General features: G+C 36.3%; 1 protein-coding gene across 3 annotated transcripts in view; it reads right to left on the bottom strand.

The window, feature by feature from the left end:
- The window catches only part of clasrp (CLK4-associating serine/arginine rich protein), a 30,222-nt gene that overhangs the window by 8,071 nt on the left and 3,224 nt on the right, over nucleotides 1-18,927 (bottom strand). For all 3 annotated transcript variants that reach the window (XR_012357061.1, XM_073850579.1, XM_073850580.1), the window contains exons 5-14: nucleotides 16,396-16,475; nucleotides 16,202-16,286; nucleotides 15,975-16,114; nucleotides 15,759-15,855; nucleotides 15,523-15,601; nucleotides 15,352-15,425; nucleotides 14,288-14,329; nucleotides 3,227-3,409; nucleotides 2,574-2,891; nucleotides 2,312-2,482 (exon numbers count right to left, since the gene is read on the bottom strand). Coding sequence is in view for 2 of the 3 variants with exons in the window: in XM_073850579.1 (XP_073706680.1) it covers nucleotides 2,312-2,482; nucleotides 2,574-2,891; nucleotides 3,227-3,409; nucleotides 14,288-14,329; nucleotides 15,352-15,425; nucleotides 15,523-15,601; nucleotides 15,759-15,855; nucleotides 15,975-16,114; nucleotides 16,202-16,286; nucleotides 16,396-16,475 (1,269 nt within the window). In the remaining variant the exon portion in view is untranslated. The remainder of the gene's footprint in view (nucleotides 1-2,311; nucleotides 2,483-2,573; nucleotides 2,892-3,226; nucleotides 3,410-14,287; nucleotides 14,330-15,351; nucleotides 15,426-15,522; nucleotides 15,602-15,758; nucleotides 15,856-15,974; nucleotides 16,115-16,201; nucleotides 16,287-16,395; nucleotides 16,476-18,927) is intronic.

The following is an 18,927-nucleotide window of genomic DNA, read 5'->3' as shown; positions in this document are numbered from 1 at the left end:
TTCATTGTGTAGTTTAGAGAGATTTATTAATTATAACGGAATTTTGTGAGATCTCTATGAACTAAGATTAGTGACGCTTTAATGACAATAAAGGGAGCGAGCTTTGCATTTTCCAGGCTATAATCCATTCAGAATTTGTATTAAACTTTAGTTTTTCGGACACAGACATGCTGCCATGTTTTGGGAATGACATCTGCATATTTATGCTGCGTTCATTCTCGAAATAGAGGTGAAGCAATGGACGGGACAAAAAAATATATTTTCCCCCTTCTCCCAAAACAACTCACGTTTCAGCTATTAAAATAGTTAAGTTTTGTATGTAATGGCAAAGTGATTATATTTAGTTAATTTTTTTATTTAGTAATTTAGAAAAACGTTTGGAGCTTATTTTGTTCGTTGAATATAAGTTTATTTTAAGGAACAGTGCAAAGCGGAAAATAAAAAAAATAAACTTATATTCAACGAACAAAATAAGCTCCAAACGTTTTTCTAAATTACTAAATAAAAAAAATTAACTAAATATAATCACATTGCCATTCATAGTCTGTTTGATCAGTTTGCCTTCTCAAATCATCACGACCTGCCTAAAATAAAATCTATAAATATGAAACAGTTCAAGTTTTGAACAATGTTAGTTTGTGTTAAATGTGCGCTATTAGGCGCATACGTTTGTGCGGAGAGTGGAAGCTACAGTAAAGATGCTTTGCAGGACATCAGGCGCCAGTGCAATCACTTGCATTTTTTTCAGTGGAAGCAATTTAAGGTTATCCTTAATTTTTGCTCACAAAGAGAAGAGTAATCAAAAAAAGCGTTTCAGGGTTTTTATAAAATAAAGAAAACAAAAATGACGTGCTTGCTTCTGTCTCATCCTTGAACAGGAGTGCTTAACAAAAATAAAGGGAAATGCATGCCTCACAGACATGATAATCATATCTATGGGAAGCTTTAAATTATTACTTAACGAAATAAAACAAATCGAACACAAAAACTATTATTTCATGTAATCCGTAAAGATTAATTTCTCGGCGCGTCCAAAAAGAGATCTTGCGACACTGACTCAGAATACACTAGTTTATTAATAAATAATTCAGATTTGTCCTTACTCTTTCCCTGACACATTCATTGTTATTTATATTTGCCGGTGCTTTGTGGCAAGTTTCAGCCTATTGTGTGCGCTTGAACGCGAATCTCTTCCAGCTGCGCTTAAGGACACTAAATGCCATCAGAGCCGGTCTTGAATGTGAAAGCGAAAGCATTCTTTTTTTCTTCACCATAATTGATGAATGTCTAAAATATAAAAATAAGGAGAAGCCTGAAACAGGCCCGATGCCGGCCCGGTCTGAACTATGACGTGAAAATTATATATAGCTATGCAGTGTTGGATGGGTCGCTGTACGTGATGCAACACTTATTATAACCAGAGACTTAATATAATAAAGAGACTTGAGACTTGACTTGGACTCTAGCTCAGAGACTTGTGAGCATCTCTGGATCCAAACATTTCTAAGGCCTCTAAATTATCAACTTGATCAAAACTTTGCAGAAAAACCTGTTGGACAAAATCTACTACATGCCTTATGTCACCCTTCCAAACCCGTAAGACCTTCGTTCATCTTCGAAACACAAATTAAGGTATTTTTGATGAAATCCAAGAACTTTCTGACCCTGCGTAGACAGCAATGAAACTGCCATGTTCAAGGACCAGAAAGGTAGTAAGGACATTGTTAAAACAGTCCACGTGACATCAGTAGTTCAAGGCCTTACAGGTTTGGAACGACATGAGGGTGAGTAACTAATGACAGAATTTCATTTTTGAGTCAACTAATCCTTTATTATAATTCTATTAGCATCTCCCTTTCAGGTCATGGCTTTGCGTGAACCCATGGTTTTGTGAACCTTTTGCTGAGTTATATGAAGTAAATATAAATAAATTGCTGTCTTTGCAATTTAATAATCGCACTAGGCCATATCCTATTTCTCAGAAACAATGCAAAACTGAACAACTTGCGAGTAAGAGTTTCATAAACTTGCCAATAAAATTTTTTACTCACATGTGGTACTAAAAAAAGCAGGATTTTCTCTCTAATTTATGGTATTTAAAATCTGTTTTATTTACTCATTTATAAAATCGGATTTATTCATCCCAAATTTGGCAAATTCAGAGACATTTCGCATTATACAGCAAATTCCATTATTATGACTGGATTTCGCGATTCCATCCTAGGGCCCTAGTCGCAATTCACATTCCTGACTTTTTGATGTCAAGTAAGTTAAGTGTATCTACACTACTTACAGGTTTGTTGCAACTTACTTTCTCAGTTTGTCTGCAGTAGCGGATGCAGGTGGAGCAGAATGGGAAGAGGGGGAAAGGCTGCGGCTCGCAGCAGGTGAGCGGGAGGGGCTTTGACTGATGCTCCCACCCCTCCTGTATGCCGAGCTGCGACTCCGGTAACGATCACCCGAACGAGAACGCGATCGAGACCTGAGGGAGAGAGCGTTTCATTCAATCAATTTTCTTCTGTTTAAAATCAAATCTACAAGGGGTTGAATATCTTTAGCAAACTCTCTCTTGCCTGGTTCGTCTGCGGCCTGTGTAGCGCCTCCCCCTGTCCCGATCTCTGTCTCTTTCACGATTTCTATCTCTACCCCGATCTGTGGAACGAGACCTAGTTCTGTCGTATCGTCTTCTCGAACCAGCTCCTCCACTGCGTTGCCTTGAACGAGAATCAGACCGCCGGCGAGAGCGAGATCGAGACCTGGAGTAACGGCTGTCCCGGTCCCTGCCTCCACGAGAACGGCGACTCCGGCGGGAACGTGAGGATGAGCGTGAAGACCGGTGCGAAGAGGAGCGGGAGGAAAACGATGAGTGACTGGAGGAAGACCGTCTTCGGCTAAAAGAAATACACAATGTGCCATGTTATTATGAGCAACCTATAAAAAAAAATCTATTTAATCACAAAACAAGCTTAACAAGCTTCTAGTTTTGGGGATTTAATTATTCCACACTTTTTTTTTAAACCTGAATACGCCATAAAAGCTAGTTAACAATCTTAATGGGAAACTCAGACAATAGTTTGGTTGGTCTCTCAATTATTCATTTTGAAGTTCAACCTGTGGCAATTCTCTTAGCACACTGGCTACATGCTATCACAGCTGAACACACTTATGAAAAAATGAGGAAAAAAGCCACTAAGGAGCCATAAAGTAGAAAGGGGAAGTTACCGACCGGGAGCCCCTGCTATGACCTGCGGTGTTGGAGGAGGTGTGGCTTGATGCCGCTGCAGGTGGGGCTTGTGCGGCTGAGGCTCCCTCTTCATCACTGCCCCCGAAGCTGGTGATGAAAGTGATCTTATCATTGCCTGGGGTTCGAGATCGAGAGCGTGACTCTGAACTGGAGTCTGACTCTGGCCTGGGACAAAAAAAGAGAAAAGAGAGTAGTAACAAATATTATTATTAATACATGATGTACACTACCGTTCAAAAGTTTGGGGCCATTGCTCTAATCTTCAGTGTCACATAACTCTTCTGAAATCATTCTAATATGCTGATATGGTGCTCCATAAACAGTTGCTAATTAAAGTGCCCCTATTATGCCATTTCGAGTATTGCCTTTCATGAAGTGTGTAATATGCAAAGTTGTAAAGCTTCCTAAAAGGAAGAATCGACTCTGAACAGCGTGAACGAGTCGTTAGTAATTCAAATCCCAGTTTTGTAACACATTTGCATAATTCCCGTCTATGTTCTATGTTGACCGGCCGTGAACAACTTGACCCACCCTCAAACACGTAATTTTACTCACGACTGCTTCTCTAATCTCGGGAAGTTCAACGCAACAGGATTTCACAAAACGCTTGTTCATGAAAGATAACTCAGTACCCAGTTTATTTGAACTTGTAAGTATGAGAAATAATAGATATTTATATTTTCTATCAAGCGTTCAAAATTCGAAACTATGGCAATGGGCATATCATTTCTGACATGCACTGTATGCGGTAGACCGATCACAACAGACTGGGCCATCTGAACTGCTTCAAACTAATCGGTTGAGAATCGCTGGAAAATGAGGTGATATTAAATGCATATTTTGAGAAAACGAAAGCTTTTTTGACCTTGCATGCATGTAAACCTATTGTAGGAGACTTCTGAAGCAATACTAGGAACCTTAAAAATGGCATAATAATAAAACCATTTGTAGGATGAATAGAAAAAGTGTTTATTTAAAATAAAAATCTTTAGTAACATTATTAATGTGAACCTGGAACACAAACCAGTCTTAAGTAGAACAGGTATATTTGTAGCAAAAGCCAAAAATACATTGTATGGGTCAAAATTATCGATTTTTCTTTTATGCCAAAAATCATTAGGATATTATAACGTAAATAATCATTACGATAAGTAAAGATCATGTTCCATGAATATATTTTGTACATTTCCTACCATACATATATCAAAACTTATTATTTGGACTTCCGGTTATGGCGCGGTGCTGAGTGGACGCGAATCGGAGCTCCGCTACAAATACTGACTTAAATTGTATTTTATAACCCAATAAACGCTGACAAACCAATTCTATTTGAAAATCTGATACATCTTAACGTTTCAAGATGCCACCAAAACCAACTAAAACGACACAGAAACAAGTTAAATCGACCGTACCTGGAGAGGCCGAGGCAGATGCTAAATCCAATGAAGCTAATAGCGAGGAGGGAGCGTCAGGTGTTAGCCAAGAGTCTGCAATACTGGACGCTATCCACTCATTGAAATCGGACTTTGCTGTGCGATTTGATGGCTTGCTCCAGGCGATTAACGCAGTTCAGTGCGATCTTAAAGCTCTCACAACACGGGTAACGGAAGCCGAGGACCGAATAAGCAGTCAAGAAGATAATGTCACGGAGTTGCAAACGGAAAGCGCAAAATTGAAAACTGCCATAGAATCCCTCTCATCAAAAGTCGATGATCTGGAAAATCGCAGTCGTCGGTCCAATCTACGATTAGTGGGACTTCCAGAAAAAATTGAAGGAAAGGACATGTGCGTCTTTCTAGAGAAATTACTCCCTCAGATCCTCGGCCCGGAAAACTTTCCTGGCCCTCTTGTAATTGAGAGAGCTCACCGAATCGGCAGATTCTCCGAAGATCGTTCTGAGTCTGACTCTCCACCGAGAGCTGTGATAATGAAATTCCTAAACTACGCTGATAAAGTACGTACTCTGAAAGCAGCTCGAGCAGCAGGCACCGTGATGCTAGACAAAAGAAAGCTTATGTTCTTTTCTGACGTGTCAGCTGAACTGCACAAGAAACGGAAAAGATTTGACTCAGTGAAGAAGGATCTTCGCGATCTCAACTTCCCTGAATTGCGTTATGGCATCTTGCACCCGGCTACTCTGTGCGTGACATACAAAGGAAAGCGACACTTGTTCGACAATCCTTCAGATGCTCAGAGGTTTTTGCAAGATTTGAAAGACAATGTTTAGCAGGACTTAAAGGAAGACGTTTTTCTTCGGGGTCAGTTGCATTAACGTAAGCAAACTTCTGGTTTATCACTGATGCTAAAATAATATATATATATATATATATATATATATATATATATATATATATATATATATTTCGTGATGTTGGGTTGACATCTTTGACTGTTGCGGACGCGTCCGACCTTCAGACAAGCTGTTCCTCACCGTGAAAGGATCGCGGGTGGACCGGCGTAGTGCCATAATCAGGCTCTTTCGAGAAGACCTTGGGAAGTGTTTAATTAGGGAGGGGAGGGGGAGTGATGGTATTTCATTTGGGGAAATGCCTGTTTGTTGGTCAGCTGTTCTGTCTGGCTGTATTTGGCCTTTACCAAGGTGTTTTTTTTTTTTTTTTTTTTTTTTTTTTTTATCTCTCTTTTTCTTTCTTTATTTACAATAATAGTCTGTATACTTACTCTACTACTTTTTGCAAAAATGGGAATATGCTGTATATACAATAATGGCTCCCCTATTTGATATTCAATTTACATCCTGGAATGTAAGAGGCCTTAACAAAATTGTAAAGTTAAAACAAGTGATGAACAGAATTCGGCAAATGAAAGCTAAAATAGTGTTCCTCCAGGAAACCCATTTAGCTTCAGAGGATGTGAATATGGTGAGGAAGAGATGGCCAGGGCAAGTACTTTCTGCCTCATTTAGTTCACAATCTAGGGGGGTTATTTTACTTATACATAAATCCATTCCTTTACAAATAATTAACACTATCAAAGACAGGCTAGGGAGGTACATAATTATCCAAACCGAGATATTTTCTGTTAGATTGAATTTAGTAAATGTTTACGGACCCAATGTAGATAATCCTATTTTTTACAGAAATCTATTTTTACTATTGGCTGGACTGCCAGGATATTTTGTTATTGGAGGAGATTTCAATTGTGCTTTATATCCAGAATTAGATAGATCAACTAAATCAGACCTCTCTCATGTACAGACCAGAATAGAGTTAAAACAGTTTATGCAAGATTTCAATTTAATAGATATTTGGAGGAACAGACACCCGGATAGTTTGACTTATTCATGCTACTCTAGTACTTATAAAACATTTTCTCGTATCGATTACTTTCTTTTATCTACTGATTTAATTTCTAAAGTTAAGAACTGCTGGTATGATAGCATTTTAATCTCAGATCATGCGGCAGTTTCATTTACATTAAACTTTCCAAATTTTTTGTGCAGACCCCCAAGATGGCGACTACATATATCCTGGTTGAGAGATCCTGAATTTTTGGAATTCATTGATAAACAGATAGATTATTATTTTGAAATTAACACAAATCAAACATCTGCCTCAGTCCGGTGGGAAGCATTTAAAGCTTTTATAAGAGGTCGAATGATTAGTTACACAAATTATAAATATAAGCACTGTCGAATAGAAATGGCAGACCTTGAAAGCAAAATAAAGAAAATTGAATCTGAAGTATACCAAAAAATTACACCTGATCTTCTTTTGGATCTGCACAAATTGAAAATGAAATATAACGAACTTTCACTAGAACGTGCAAAGAAAAGTTTGCTGAGACTTAAACAGACTTATTATGAAGCGGGAGAGAGAGCGGGTAAGTTACTAGCCTGGCGTATTAAACAGTTACAAACTGAAAGAGCCATAAATTCCATTAAGATAAAGGAGAGTGAGGTAACATTTGATCAAACTGAGATAAATGAGGTCTTTAGGAACTACTATCAGGCTCTTTACAGCTCTGAATATTCAGAATGTGCCACAGTGAGAGAAAAAGCTTTCCTGGATACTTTGGACTTTAAGTCCACAGATTTGGGTTTCATGGCATCTCTCGAAGATGACCTAAAATCTGAAGAGCTGTCTGAAGCCATTCGTAGTATGAAAGGAGGGAAGACCCCAGGGCCTGATGGCATACCGATAGAGTTATATAAAATTTTTCATCATAAATTAATTGGCCCCCTTTTGGACATGTACCAGGAATCCCTGAAAAATGGGGCTTTGCCTCCTTCTCTGAATACTGCGATAATAACTCTGCTGTTAAAACCTGGCAAGCCACCAACTGATTGTGGTTCATATAGACCAATTTCTCTCTTAAATAATGATTTAAAGATTCTTTGTAAGGTGCTAGCAAAAAGATTAGAAATTCATTTGCCTAAACTTGTTCATATGGATCAAAATGGTTTTGTTTGGGGGAGGCAAGGTTTGCATAATATCCGTAGAGTATTAAATATAATATATGAGAAATCTAATACTTGTGATAATGCACTTCTGTCATTAGACGCTGAAAAAGCGTTTGACAGGATTGAGTGGCAGTACCTGTTTAAAACTATGGAAAGAATGGGATTTGGGGATAAGTTTTTGAAATGGGTCCGGATCCTGTATGCTAACCCTTCAGCTGAGATACTAACGAATGGAATAATATCTGCCCCTTTCAGACTCTACAGGGGAACACGCCAGGGCTGCCCGCTGTCTCCCTTGCTATTCACCCTAGCGATCGAACCACTGGCTATGGCAATTCGTAAACATACACATATTTCAGGTATTACAATTGGCCCTTCCGAACACCGCATTTCATTATATGCAGATGATATAATTATATTCTTGTCCAATCTAAAACAATCTATCCCAGCATTGTTAAATTTGATTGAAACATTTGGAGAATTCTCAGGGTATAAAATTAATAATTCTAAATCTGTGTTGTTGTTCCTCCATAAAGCCGAAAGACTTCTCCCCCCAGTTCAAACACCCTTTAGAATCTCACAAGATGGTTTTATTTATCTTGGGATTAAAATTACGCCAACTGTTAATGAAATTATATCAGCTAATTATAATCCCATATCAGATTCTATAACTGGTCTGTTGAACAGGTGGACAAAACTCCCCATCTCTATGATTGGCCGTGTTAATATATTAAAAATGTCAATTTTGCCCAAATTGTTATATCTCTTCCAATCCATCCCACTTCCTCCACATTCTTCTTTTTTTGTCCTAATGAAAAAAACTTTTACAAACTTCATTTGGAACAACAAGCGCCCTCGCCTCAGACTTTCCTTGCTTTACTTGCCGTATGATAGAGGGGGGTTAAACCTACCCAACCTAAAATGGTACTACTGGGCGGCTCAAATTAGAGCAGCAATGTTTTACTTTGAGAAGGATTACCCTCCAACCTGGGTATCTATAGAGTCTTACGTGATTTCAATCCCTTTGAATTTATATTTATATTCAGCAGATGTTAAAAAGTTGATTAAGTGTACAAAAAATCCATATACCAGAAATACTATAATAGTTTGGTTTGAGGCTCTTGCTTATTTAGGTGAATTACCACAACTTTCTTGCTTTTCACCAGTTTTTGGTAATGAAAATTTCCGTCCCGGTAGAGTCGATTCAGGTTTTAAAATTTGGTCAATTCAAGGTATTAGTAAGGTGTCTGATCTTTATAATGAAGGGAAATTCATGTCCTTTGAAGAAATTAGGACAAGGTTTGGAATTCCGCAAAAGCACTTTTTCAAATATTTGCAATTACGTAGCTTCATTCAATCAAGACAAGGCCATAATCTGGTTGAGCCTCCTTTTTCTACTTTGGAAAATATTACACTTAAATATTTGAAAGGTAGAGGTCAAATATCTCTATTATATAAACAGTTTGTGGCCAAATCTAAAGAATCGTTTAATGACAGACTTCAAGCATGGCGATCTGACCTGCAGGTTGATATAACCGAGGAAGAGTGGCAAATAGTATGTTTAAAAGCCCAAACTCAGACAATGAGCACCCATATGAGACTGCTTCAGTATAAATGGCTGAGTAGACAATACATCACTCCAGTTAAGTTACATCACTTCAACCCGAATATTCCTGATGAATGCTACAAATGTAAACAAGAAAAGGGAACTTTATTCCATTGTATGTGGGAATGCACTAAAGTTAATTGTTTTTGGGTTAAAATATTGAACATTGTAAGTAAAATCATTGGCAAAGTAACTCCTCTTGATCCCAAGCTGTGTATATTACATATTTGTCCTCTGAATTTTAAAACTACTAAACATGAAAGAATGCTGCTAATTCTTTGTTTGTTGGAAGCCAAACGTGTAATTGCATGTTGTTGGAAAAAAGAAGAGTCCCCTAGCGTGTCTCAATGGATAAAGGGGATGACTTCATGCCTTGCTTTAGAAAAGATTACCTATTTTTTGAAAAACAAACTTCATGTTTTTTGGTCCATCTGGAAAGTGTTCCATGACTTCTTGCAGAGTCTAGATGGTGACTCTTTTGTAGAACTGATGGACATTGAGAGTATATAGACAAGTATCTTACTGTTGTACGGGAGTGTTTTTTTTTTTTTTTTTTTTTTTATGTTGTATTTTTATATTTGTTTATTTTTATTTATTAGGGCCCGAGCCCAGAATGGGCGAAGGCCCTATTGTTTTTCTAAGGATTATTATTATTATTATTATTATTATTATTATTATTTCATCAATGTTTTGGGTCATTTCGGGGCCGTTAACATACACGAAAACTCTTGAAACTTTGCACACACATTGGAACCTGCGGCCATCAGGGCCGGACAAACTTTGACATGTGGGGGGTCACCTGGGGGGGGCGTGGCACAGCGTTAAAAATTTTTACTTTTGAGGGACTCTGGAGCACACACCGGTTGACCTACATTTATCAAAATTCATACACATATAGACCTCATCGGGCCGAACAACTTTCATGCTCAAAGTCAGTGCTTCACCCAACAGGAAGTCAGCTATTCAGGGATGTCTAAAAAGCGCATGCAATGGAATTTGATATACTCTTCCTAGGTGTATCCACCGATGGCCACCAAACTCGGTTAGCATGATCTCAAGACATTGGGGACGCAAAATTGCCAGGGGAATTTTGATATTTCGAATGGTTTGGCCGTGGCGGTGCGACAAAGTTATGGCGAGAAATGAGAAACAGGAAGTGTCTAATAACTTTAACACACTTTGTTTGATTTTGACCAAACTTCAGCAGTTTGTTCATCGTCTGATGCCAATCACAGCGATCTGACTATTATGAGTTAAAGTTATAGCGCCACCAACTGGCAGCAGAAAGCGCAACGTTTTCTAAATGCTTTTAAATCAGCCTCTTAATTTTACTCAATTTGCTTGAAACTTCATCCCAATAATGTCGAAACACGGCCGATGAGAATCTGTGAAGGGCATTATCGATAACTTTTATCATGTTGCCATGGAAACGTGTCAAACTTTAACTTTGGTTTTTTGTGTTTTCAAGCCACTTAAAATACTTGGAATTTCATGAAACTCAACACACACATCTGTATTAATGATATTTAGACACTGATAAAAGCCCATAAATGGGCGTGGAAGAGGCACTCTATAGCGCCACCTTTTGACAAAAGTTGGGGGTTTAGTTTTGCCTACAGTCACCAAACTCGGTACATATATTGGTCTCATCAAGCCGGACAACTTTCTAATTAACACTCATTAGCTATAATAAACAGGAAGTTGGCTATTTTTATTTGAATGTGGATTTTTGGAAAAATCAGGCTGTAAATAAAATCATACTAAACAAAGCAGAAACAAGAAGTTCACACCAAACTTTGTCAACATGATAAGAATATACTCAAAATGCTAAATTGTGAGCGGATTTTGGATATCTTGAACGGTGTTGATGTGGTGATTTTTTAAAAGTCACCTTAAAAAAAGTTGCATTAATTTTTCTATATCTTTAAAGTGCCTAATATCAACTCTTCAAAACTTTGTATGTATGAAGAACAAATCATTCTTAGAAAATACTCTTGGTGTCAAAATTGTATCATGCTCAGAGGTCCCAAAAACATTAAAAGTATCCAGAAGTGAGTGAGGGAGAAATGAAGACTGTAATACAAGGGATGAACACCAGAGGTCCTCGTATGATAAGGAATATTTTTACCTCTAATCCTATTCTGTTCATTCTCAATGTGCTACAAAGAAACAAATGCATAGATTTATTTGGAGTTGTTATGTACTGTACTGTCAGAATACTTTTACATAATTTTAAAATAAACACTAAAAAGCTTTAAAAAAATTAGTAATTTTTTTAATGAAAAATTATGAAATGTTTTGTTTGTCTCTCACTGATTTGGTAACACTTTCTATGTAGCCCCTATTATAAGGGTATTTCTAAGGCATTATAATGAACGCATAATGCATTATAAAAAAAGTATAATATATTATATCATCCAATGAATATTCATAACAACAATTATCATACATTATAATACTTAAATATTAGAGGTTATAACTTTTAAGATTATGATTATTTATAACACACAGTAGACACCATTTTAAACCTATTTCATTTGTAATGGACTATATCATATTAGATTTATTTTTTACATTATATTCTATTCTATTGACTATTAACAACTAACTCTCACCAACTAACACTCCTTACAGTGTAGACTTAGTTTAATGTTAGGCTAAGTAGAAGGTTCATGGTCTTGCAAAGTTACTTATAATCAGTTTGTCTTTTGGGGAACTGTCTAAATACAGTGTTAGCATATATTTACCACAACAAATAATAATTACTGCTAGCTGACATGCAGTTGCAGAGTTACTTATAAAAAGCTGTCTAACGGGTACCATCAAAATAATTAAACTGATCATATTATACATTCATCTGATCTGATACCTGATCTTATGGCTATTTGAGAATTACTATTATTATTATTACTTATAAGTGATCTTTGTATGCTTTAAGTAAAGTGACATCAGTAAGATGGCAAAATATGAGACTTATACATTATAACTGTGAGGAGGTAATCATACTCATAAAAGCTATAATAAAAAAGTAAAAATTCTAATACATTAAAACTGTTTCTATGAATGCTCATGAGATGATACAACATATTATAAGGTTTTTTATAATTTATTATGCATTCATTATAATGCCTTAAGAATACCCTTATAATGTACTATTAATACATGAACCCACAAATATTTTTAACAAATATAAATAAATGTACTAATGTACCTTTCAATAATATATGAATACTTTTTTTTTAGCTTAATATTAATTAACATTAATAAATGCTATTTAATTATTGTTCATGTTAACTAATATAGTTAATGTTAACAAATTAAACTAGATGGCAAAATTTTAAATATTGTGTGTATGTGTCTGTGTGTTGATTTTAATTAACCCTTTCAATTCTGTAAACTTTACATCCAAACTGGCAGAGGGTTACTGTGAATGCATGTGCCAACTGGGCACCGTTTTCCTGATGCTATCGGGATGGTGACTGCGCATATGGCGAGGGCCCGGTCATCGCTGCTTGCAGCTTTAATTTTATTTTATTTTATTATTATTTTTTTTTTTTATCCGGTTATAATGGAAAATAGAACTGTTGTATTAATCTGTATGACAATGTTTGAAAATAAAATTGTTGTTTAAAAAAAAAAAAAAAAAAAAAAACTTATTATTTGATTAGTAATGTGCATCTGGACAACTTTAGGGGCAATTTTCTCAATATTTAGATTGTTTCGCACCCTTAGATTCCAGATTTTCAGATAGTTTTTCTCGGCCAAATATTGTTCTATTCTAACAAACATCAATGGAAAGCCTATTTATTCAGCTTTCAGATGATGTATAAATGTTGATATTTTTAAAATTTTGCAAAAACAAAAAGGAAATATATGTTTGAAAAAATGGACCCATATGGTTTTGTGGTCCACGGTCATTTGTCACTTTTGATCAATTTAAGAATTAAAAAAAAAATTTTTTTGTATAATTTTTGGTCATAAGGAACACTGCCTGTTCATTTGTTTTTCTTGTATTTTATCATTTAGATTACCTTTGCCACCCTCTAACACTCAAAACTAATTAATCTATCTAAAACACTAATAAAACAGTTAAATGTATTCTTTGGACCTTTAGATTTTTTTAAATTTATTTAGACAAAATACTGCTGACTTTTTAAATTTGGCCATTTATTGGTTATCAGTAGCATGAAAATCAGTTTAAAAATATTGGTCAGAATTTCAATATTGGGGAAAACTGAATTTCTAGCCTGGCTAACGCCAGACCACGTTATGACTTCGTCATGATTCGTGGTCTGGGAACCACATGTTCATTTTCTCGTATTTGAGGCGTGGTTTACGAATGCCCAGAGCCGTTTATTGGGCGCTACGAATGTCTATCAAATGCGCCTGTGCGTAGCTCATAGCCAATCGTTTCAATCATACCGGATGACGTATACATAGCGATGGTTTAACGCCAAAAGTTGCTCTTTTTTCAAAATAAACTTGCGTTCTAAACTACTTAGAACACTATCTAAGGGGCCGTTCACATGTCGCGTCTTTTGCGCGCTAAAGTTCGTTATTTCAAATGTAGACGCGCGGTATGCGCGCGCATAATGGAAGCGACGCGGTTGCAACGCGCTCGCGTTTTCCATGCGCAAGCTACAGAGCGGTTTGGAAAGGAGAAAGCGACGCGCCTAGTGTTTTCCACGCGTTTTTAGGTACGACATGTGAACGGCTGCATCGAATGATAACTTGCTGCCATGCTGGATCCATAGTTATAAACAAACTGCTTCGGTGAGTCGCATAGAAGGCGTCATCGTCTTGCTGCTCCCTCCCCGTTCTGTGATTGGTTCCCTATCTGAGGTGAAAATTTGGTCCATGGTTTCCATGCTACCTTCCAGCGTGAATAAAATCGCGCTGCGCGGAAGGCAGCATGGGGACACCCAGGCTACTGAATTTCAACAACTCTAGTGCTTAATATTACAATGTATACATCATTCAAAATGAATGGGCAAAGTATCAATCCATGCACACTTACCGTTTGTAGGGGTCGTATGTAGGACTGTCTCTTCTGGCATAGCTGTTTTTGAAATGTACACAAAATTCAAATTTCAGTTACTCAATTTACAATCAAAATAGGCATGTAACTGGTGTACACTGTAACATTTACACACTCACAAACACATGAAAATATATCATTGTCATTTAAAGGATTATTTCACTCCTGAATTAAAATTTCCAGACAATTTACTCACCTCCATGTCGTCCAAGATATTCAGTTGAAAAGAAATTAAGGTTTTTGAGGAAAACATTCCATTATTTTTTCATATAGCGTGCTTCAATGGGCGCTAGCGAGTTGAAGATCCAAATTGCAGCAGCTTCAAAAGTTCTACACAATCCCAGATGAAAAATAAGGCTCTTATTCGGTGAAACGATCAGTGTCTCTTAACCACAAATTCTCATCTTGCACTAGCTCGTGGAAAGGTTAGTTCTTTGTCTGTGTACTTTGGTTAAAAAAAGAAATGGTAGGATGATAAACTCAATCTCATTTTCTTCTTTAACTTCAAAATCACCCATCATCGTTGTTTTATCTTTTTTTGTAAAGAGCGTTTGACTTCTTTGCACATTTGCTTTGTAAACACTGGGTCTGCCTACATTACGTGTGACCCTTCCAACGTGATTACACAATGCATGAAGTCATGCAGGCAAAGCTAGTGCAAGATGAGCATTTGTGATTGAAAAGTATATAACATTTTTTTTTTTTTTTTAAGAAAATCACCAATCCTTTTGGTAGATAAGACCCTTATTCCTTGGCTGGGATCATGTAGAAGCCTTCGAAGCTGCACTGAAACCGCAATTTGGACCTTCAACATGCTTATCCCCATTGAAGTCCACTATATGGAGACAAATCCTGGAATGTTTTTCTCAAAAACCTTAATTTGTTTTCAACTGAAGAAAGAAAGACATGAACATCTTCGATGACATGGGGGTGAGTAAATCATCAGGAAATTTTAATTCTGGAGTGAACTAATCCTTTAATTGGGTAGTAGTAAAAGTAACACTAAACACTGTATCTGTAGCTCATATTTTATGGGCTGTTACCTGGGTGGGCTGATCTGTCTGCCTTTCATATACTTCTCTCTAAACTCTCTTCGCTGCCTGCGAGACCGCCGGCCCTGATGGAAACAGAACAACATTGTTATTAAAAATACTAATAATCAAATGCATACATCTTCAACGGGAGGAAAGAAGTTGAAAAGATTCTGTCCATACAGAGTACATGGCCTTCTCTGCCTCCAGTGCTTTTGCATGCTTAATGGCCTCCACTTCCTCCTTGTCCTTCCTCAACATCCTGCCACAAACACAGACTGGAAATTAAATACAAATCATGTCTGTAGAAAAAATGCTAGATCATTACAATTCAGACCTTGTCCAAATATGCTCAAGTGGTAGATTTCCACTGATAAGTTTGCATTTCATTGACTTAGTTAAAGAATTAGTGAACGAACCATACAAAGTCCCCATCTGCCATGCCGTAAGTGGTGGCCATCTTGTTTATCTCTGTCACTTGCTCTGGGTTGAGTTCATCCACATCGACCTCGACATCTACAAATTGGGAAAGCATTTACACACACATTGTAAAGGGGGTTACCTTCTACATTGAAGCAAATTATATCTAAAGTATTTGTACATTATAAAACTGAATTTTCCTAACAGGAACACACCAATGTCAGGAATGACTTCATCTTCCTCAGACTCGCTGTTTTCGGAGTCATCCTCGTTTCCCTTCTCCGTCTGTTCATCTGGTTCGGTCACTGTGCTGTCCTCATATGTATAACCGATCTGAGCTTTCTTCTCAGCGAGTCTAACAGAGAAAAACATTATGATGTGATTCTTCTACCAGAGCGTATGTTTAGCCACATATGTTTTAAGTACTGATACAAGTTCATACTTTTTCTTTTCATCCTCATTTGGTTTCTGTAGGCCACCGTAGAGTTCATCCACATAGATCTGGTACAAACACTGCTCTTCAGAGACTACAAGACGACAAGAACGTTTTTGTGGGTTCTTCCAAGTTCATCAATAACATGATAATGGTCGCATTTGAAATGGAACAAAAGCAGACAGAAACCAAAAGAAACTCACTGTTCGCAAAGTCATTCTGCACCAGACCTCTATAGCGCTCATAACTGCACTTCCTCTCTTCTGATTCCTGCTCTGGGGTCCTGTGACAGAAACAATGAACTTAATCAAAAATGACACAAAGCAGAAACCAGTTCAGCATAATTTTATCAAAACTTTTTAAACCCCGGAACACAAAAAAAATGACAATTTGTCACAAATAACCACTAGCATAGCAAATGAATGGAAAATCCAAATGATATAAAAAGAGCATTTTTTTCCTCAAAGTAGTAGTCTTTGATCATGTCTACATATATGGGCCATTCTACAGAATTGGTCCTAACTGCTCTCACGCAACCAAAAAAAACTTTAAAAAGCATTTAAGTATTCAAATCTTAGATGTTTACTAAGATCCTTTTATCATCTATTGAAAAACCACAATGATATTTTAAATATTAGTGAGCTTAATGTATATAAATGTACAATTTAGTGGGTCCTTGCAATTGGGGGTGGCTGTCCCGAACTCTAACCCTTATGAAAACTATATTAAAATCATTTTTGCATTTTATTCCATTGTTGTTTTTAAAAATATATTTTAGATTTTTTTTTAAATAAGTGAAGTTAAAAAAATGATTTAATATTTTATTTGTAAAATATGAAACATTATGCATAAAAAAAAAAAAAGTGTCCCGCATTTTCATGTCACTACCGAAATTTTGTACGTTTTAGTCCATTGGCTGAGACTGATTTTATACCCACCCCTAAATTTATGATCAGGAAATATTTATGTCACTCTCTCTCTTGTAGCTACAAGGGGAGTAGATAGGTCCCATCATTTAGAGGTAAATGTGTTTAAAACTATGAAAAATCAGTTTGTAACTTTAAGGAACGTCACTACCGAACACCATTTTTCTAAAAATTAAACACTTTTTTGGGAGTCATTCCGTAACATTTCGTTTTTATATGTGTACAACTGTTCAGAACTGTGCTAGCTAACCCTGTGCTGATTAGCATCCTTGAGCTAGGTTCAAAAGTATCTAAAATTGTCATTACCGAAACAGGTATGACTGAAACACGTCATCATTGTTTCGGTAGTGATGAAAGGGAATACATAATCCTTTATTTGTGAGAAATAGTTATGCAATTTTTTTTTTTATTTTAGTATGTTTTGGTAGTGTTTCAGTATGTGGGTTGAAATTCTGTAATGTGGTCCCTACCAAAACATTAATGTCACTACTGAAAATATGCTGTCACGACCGAAACGTGGGATGTTGTGTCCAAAAAAAAAAAATATACTGAATTATCGACTAAGATGTTATGATAGTGTTTGGTTCAATGTATATTCAAACTAATGAATCCTTAAGCTCAAAATCAGTATGATCAACTTCTTGCCTTTTACAAAGAAAAACTGGATGCCAAATACAACAAATCTCATAATCACACTTGGAATATTATTAAAATTGTAATTATAATTGATTTACCTCTAAAAACTTTTTAATAAAATAGGACAACATATATTTACAAGGAAGATGTAAGCAAAATCTTAAAAGGTCAATATAACCCTTCTTATTAAATATATATATATATATAGTGTTTTAGTATTGACAAATTTGGAGAGAGGACAAATATTCCAAAACTTACTGAAAATACAATATGAGAATTAACCGCACAATGTGTACCTTGGATATTATACAATTTGCACACATACAAAATTTGTGGGGAAAAAAGGCCACCCCCCCTCCAAATATAAAACCTACTAAAAGTAAGTGGTTATGTCTGCATACTCTTATAAGTAGAGTGCGCATCAGGCAACCTTATTAATGACACACAAGATGCAATGAGGATGTAAGTGTCATTGCATTTTTTCATTTTTGTTAGCCTATTAGGGGTGTAACGATACACCAAAGGCACGATTCGGTTCGGTTCACGGTTTTGGAGCCACGGTTCGGTTCGGTTCGGTTTCTGTTTGCTGTGGGGTTAGGGTTGATGTCATCTTAACAGCAATGCTAAGGAACAATAGATTCACTTAATAACAAGAACAGCTAAACTTCTTCTTTATTAACTTTGCCAACCCATTTTAGTACAGTCAGGATACCTGAGTAAGTTAGTGAAAATTAGACATTCACTTGTCCGAATGAAAAATTTACTTGTCCGGGGTAAAAAAAAAAAAAGCCTTTTTTGCTGTAAATGAATCCATTCTGAAACTATAGTCTCATCACTACTCTATAAGATCTTACTTTAATCTGAATATTTGTGATATTTGCCTTAAATTGATTTCTAGGACACTTTTTAACTTTATTTTCCTAACCTTACTAACTGTATGTGTCATTCACATCAAATTCTTAAATTTTATCAATACATCAAATTAGAATAATTAGACTCTGTATGGTTGCACAAATTAAATCAGTATCAACAAACTCCATCTTTCCATTGCACAGGAAAAACCGGACCTGCAATGAAATTGACATTTAACTGTATTTACTTAGACTGTTTAATGAAGATAAGAGGTTCCAAAAAATGCATTTATACAGTAAAATTGCAAATACATAAATAATG

The sequence above is a fragment of the Garra rufa genome, chromosome 11, assembly GCF_049309525.1.
Source record: "Garra rufa chromosome 11, GarRuf1.0, whole genome shotgun sequence".
Lineage (NCBI taxonomy): Eukaryota > Metazoa > Chordata > Actinopteri > Cypriniformes > Cyprinidae > Garra > Garra rufa.
The sequence above is the reverse complement of the archived record's forward strand: the minus strand, read 5'-3'. Positions and strand labels throughout refer to the sequence as shown.